General features: G+C 42.7%; 1 protein-coding gene across 1 annotated transcript; it reads left to right on the top strand.

Moving 5' to 3' along the window:
* The first annotated feature begins 402 nt into the window (after positions 1–402).
* LOC101516511 (casein kinase I-like) lies at positions 403–1768 on the top strand. The gene has a single exon (XM_012927756.2). It carries the CDS (start codon positions 770–772, stop codon positions 1766–1768), a length of 999 nt encoding a protein of 332 aa, XP_012783210.2. The 5' UTR covers positions 403–769.
* Positions 1769–4950: the final 3182 nt, after the last annotated feature.

The raw sequence follows: 4950 nt of genomic DNA, 5'->3' as shown, positions 1-4950 counted from the left end.
CGGCTCACTTGGGGAGTGAATCATCGGACGGAAGATCCTCCTCTCTGTCTCTCCTCCTCTGTGTATATCTGGCTGTAATAAAATGAATAAATCTTTTAAAAAAAGCCATGGGGCCATTCAATACCTAGCTCCTAGACAGAAGGCTGCTCAGCTCTACACTGTATAGTGGAGAGCTGTAAGTGCGAATCCTGCTATGTACCTGTCAGGCCCTCAGCTTTCTATCCACCCACTGTGAGACACAGTCATATATTTTGGATGTGACGCCTAGGACCACAGTGAGGCCATTGATAGGCTGCCCTGACTCTAGCCAAGCGCAATCGCAGACCAAACATGCTTCATCACTGGGACATTATGACATCTCATGGGGCGGGGCCAGGCTGTAGGGAGCACAACAGCAGCGGCGGCCTTGGCAGAGCACCAAGAGTCCATCCTGGCTGCCCCAGCTAGTGCCATAACATCGCCACCTTCATCTTATTTCCTCTTGTAACTAACTAGCTGGGAGCAATAGCCAAGCAACAGCAGCCTGCCAACATCCAACCAGCCGCCAAGCCCAGGAAACTCAGAACATCTACAAGCTGACTGCGGTTTGGCACAGACAAGAGCCAAGCAGTGAGATAGTGTGCCCACCCACCAAGTCCAAGGCTACCAACACTGGCAGAGACCTCCACTGTCCACTAGCTATCACCCTCCTCTCCAACTGTGCCCTGTGCCCACTGCCAGAGCCTTGAGTCATCACTACTCCAGTGCGTACTGTTGCAATTGCTTCTTCATGGATCTTGGCCTGGGCACCAGCACTAGCTCCAGAACCCAGCACCTAGTGGGAGGTAAATACAAGCTACTGAATAAGATCGGGTCTGGTGCGTTCGGGGAAGTTTGTCTGGCAGTTAATGTCATCAGTGGAGAGGAAGTGGCAGTGAAGATGGAGTCCAAGAACATCAAAAACTCCAGGTTGTTGGTTGAGAGTGCCATGTATGAAGAGCTTGGTGGAGGAATAGGCATCCCACACATACAGTGGTTTGGGCAAGAAGCAGGTCAAAGTATAATTGTCCTGGATCTTCTGGGACCCAGCCTGGAAGATCTCTTTGAGTTCTGCTCCAGAAGCTTCTCACTGAAAACAGTCCTTATGCTGGCTGATCAAATGATTGGTATTCTGGAGTATGTGCATTCCCAGAATGTAATACACAGAGATATTAAACCTGAGAACTTCCTGATGGGACTAGAAAGACACTGTAATAAAGTCTACCTTATTGACTTTGGGTTGGCCAAGAAATATCAAGATAGCCATACTAGAGAGCACATACCATGCCAAAAGACAGAATACATCGTTGGGACTGCACGGTTTGCCAGCATCAACACCCATCGTGGAATCGAACAGAGTCGTCGTGATGATTTGGAATCTCTGGGATATGTCTTCACATACTTCAATAGAGGCAGCTTGCCCTGGCAGGGACTAAAGGCTGCTACTAAGAGAAAGAAATTTGAAAAGGTCGGTCAGCAGAAGCTATCCATCCCTCTTGAAGAGTTGTGTGGAGGATTCCCTGAAGAATTTACTACCTACCTGCAGATCTGCCGCAAGCTGGGTTTTGAGGAAACACCTAATTATATGTATTTCAGACAGATCTTCCAAAATGCATTTAGGAACCTTAATTTTCAGTATGATAATGTATTTGATTGGGCCATACTTTCCCAAAAATCTTCTACGAAACATAACCATAGTAGCACTACTACAGCAAAGCCAAGTAGAAAGGACAATAAGAAGGGTTTCTGAAGACCAACGGGGCATGCTATTCAGTTGCATTTAATTCACTGCTTTGAGTCAAGTGGTCAGTAGCCTGTTAGTGCTTGTGGACAATCATTCATATAGAGTAAAACCTTAAGTATACCATAACCTGGACTATGTTGCAAGTTGTAAGCTCCTGTATTGTGTTATTAAACCAAGGACTGAAGCATGATGTCCGGTTTTCCAGGTGATTTTTTTCTTCCAGGGGAATGTTAAGTAAATTCTTGCTCATGTGATTTCATGGGGATATTGTGCATGTGGCAATATCTGATTTAAATCTTTTGTTTGGAGTAGTAGGCTTTGAGATCTCGTTTCAGAAGCTTGGCACCACCATCTTCAGACATGGTTTTGATATTTTTAGATGCTCATGTTTGTGCATGCTTAGGGTTTTTTCATCTCTGGGGTTTACAAGTTGTTTGCTTAAGACCTTCTGAAATCGGTGGTTTTCTTGTTTGTAAGCCAGCTGCCATGATAGCAACTGAAGATTCCAGCGTTTGGGTGAATGGTAGATTCTGTGCACTTACCTGTGCTGGAAATAATAGCATCTCAAGTGAAGTGTTAACTTAGACTTGGTGTCTGGTGTGTGATCCTTGAGACAGTGTATTGACTTTTTAATGTTCTAGGTTAGAAAGATATCACAGTTGCCACAAATACAGCTAATGTTTTCATTAACATCTTTAATTGCCAAGCTGCCTTGCTAACTCAATATGAAATAAGAATGTTCCCCAAATAAAAAAAAAGATATATTAATTTGAATGACAGAGTTTCAGAGAGAGGGAGAGATCTCCCACCTGCTGTTGTCACTCTTCAAATGGACAAGTGGCCAGTGCTGGTTTGGTTTGAAGCTGGGATCTAGGAACTTTTTACTGATTTCCCATTTGAGTGCTGAGGTGCCATCTTCTACTCTTTTCCTAAGCACATTAGCAGTGGAGCAGCTGAGACTCGAACTGGTCTCTATATGGGATACTGGAGCTGCAGTTAGTGACTTTACCTACTAAGCCAAAGTGTTCTCCCCAGTCTCCAGTATTTTGATAGACAGCTAGACAGCTCCAAGCTCCAATTAGATACAAACTAGAGCCTTTAGGAGGTGATTTGATTCCGTGAATGGATTCATGGTGGTTTGTCACGGCAGTCGCATTGTTAGATAAACCCTTTGGGGTAGCGGTTTAGTGCAGTAGTTAATATAGTTGTATTCCATATCAGAGTGCTTGGGTTTGGTTTCTGGTATCAGCTCCAGGCTCCAACTTCCTGTTAATGTGAGGCAGCAGCAGTGACTGGAGTAAACAGGTTCCTATCACCCACACATGAAACCAGGACAGCACTGTCCTGCACAGCCTTGGGACTCTCCAAGGCAAGAAGGACCTTACCAGGGACAGCCACATGGTGGTGAACTCTCCAGCCTTCAGGACTGAGAGTGGGGTACATCTTAACTCTTGGTAAGTCACTCAGTACGTAGAAAAATGGAAGGTTGACTGAGGAGTCTCTGGGCTTTAGTGAAAACTAGGAACTCATTCTGTTACAAGTGGAAGAAATTGTGACATCAATAACTTAGAGAAGCAGACAGTTTTTTATTCTCAACTTATCTAGAAGTCTACAAGTGGATCACTGACATTATTTTGGCAACCTAGGCCCTTGCTAGTATTTTTGCTGCACCGTCTACTGACAGGGTGACTTGTAGTTGCCAAATAACTGCAGAATCTTCAAGTGTCACATCTGAGTTTAAGTCAGAAAGAAACTTATGGGAATTGGGAAAGGGAAAACCCTGAACCTATGGAACTGCACCATAAAAAATAAAAAATAAAAAGGTTTAAAAGAAGAAAATTAAAGGAGAATCTGTTTTCTCTTCTGAGTGTGTATTTTTGTAGTGAGGTGGTGGAGTGGAGAGGAAACTGCACAGTATTATTGGAAGGTTGTCATGTGTGTGGATCTTAATAGCCAGAAATATGTCACAGAGCAATGGGAGGTTCATAAAAGTCAAAGGACATGAGAAGATCACTTAATACGTTGTTCCCTGAAGCTGGGGAAGAGAACTTTCTTTTTCTGAAATCCCTGAACCTTTCCTTCTTTCTAGAATAAATCAGGATTTCTTTCACAGGAAAGTAGGGGACAGGGAAGGGTGGTTGAATATGGGTGCCACAAAGGGCTCTCGTACCTCAATTCCTGGAAACAGGTAAGCCTTTGGAAGCTTCCACATTGCCGAGGCTCTGCATCTGACCTCATTCCCCTCAACTTTCGAGGAAAAAAATCATTTTTCCATTCCCTTTTCCCAGACATAGTTAAATGTTTCTAGAATAGTTTTTGTCAATGTAATTCTTTCTTAATGTTTCTTAATAGATAAAATTCTTAACCTTCTTGTCAGGTGCAAAGTTCCTTCTAAATAAGGGAATGTTATCATCAGCTTTCTCATTGTCTAGTACTAAATGAAATCAAGCTTTTTAATACATTTTGTGCAGTTTTTGCCAATTGCTAATGAAAGAACTGAGGCACACAATTGGGTGATGGCTAGTACAAGGACACGCTTTTAAAAGTTATTCAGTAAATTTTTTTTCTGAATCAAAGAATTGTGATAAGAGACATGGAGCTGGTGTTGTGATACAGCATATTAAGCCACCACCACCGATGATGCTGGTATTCAATATGAATGCTAGTTCTAGTCCTAGCTACTGCACTTCGAATCCAGCTCCCCAGCTATGTGCAAGGCAAAGCAGCAGAAGATTGCCTAAGTACTTGGGCCCCTGAACTCCTGTGGGAGACCCCGCAGAAACTTCTGGTCTCTAGCTTTAGCCTAGGCCTGACCCAAACATGATGGTCATTTGAGGAGCCTCCTTCTCCCTCTCTGTAACCTTTGCCTTTCAAATAAGTAAATAAATCTTTTTTAAAAACAAAAACAAGTGTGCCAGAATAGACTAAGTTCAAATCAACTCCTGAGAATTATATCCTCATGATTTTAGTATTTTTGATGTCATTGTGAGAGCATATCCACTTTGGATATATTTTTTAAAAACATATTAGGTTGGCTATTCAGAGAAATTGTAGATTTCTGTGGTCATGGGTGTGTCTCTGAAAAGGTATCTTTTTTAAAAAAGATTTTATTTATTTTTATTGCAAAGGCAGATTTACAGTGATAAGGGGAGACAGAAATTTCTTCTGTCTGCTGTTCATTCTACCCA

The sequence above is a fragment of the Ochotona princeps genome, chromosome X (genome assembly GCF_030435755.1).
Source record: "Ochotona princeps isolate mOchPri1 chromosome X, mOchPri1.hap1, whole genome shotgun sequence".
Lineage (NCBI taxonomy): Eukaryota > Metazoa > Chordata > Mammalia > Lagomorpha > Ochotonidae > Ochotona > Ochotona princeps.
This window is presented reverse-complemented; position numbering and strand designations above follow the sequence as displayed.

What these genes read in the sequence shown, in the direction of transcription:
- LOC101516511 (XM_012927756.2), top strand. Translation starts at nt 770, where the DNA reads ATGGATCTTGGCCTGGGCACCAGCACTAGCTCCAGAACCCAGCACCTA.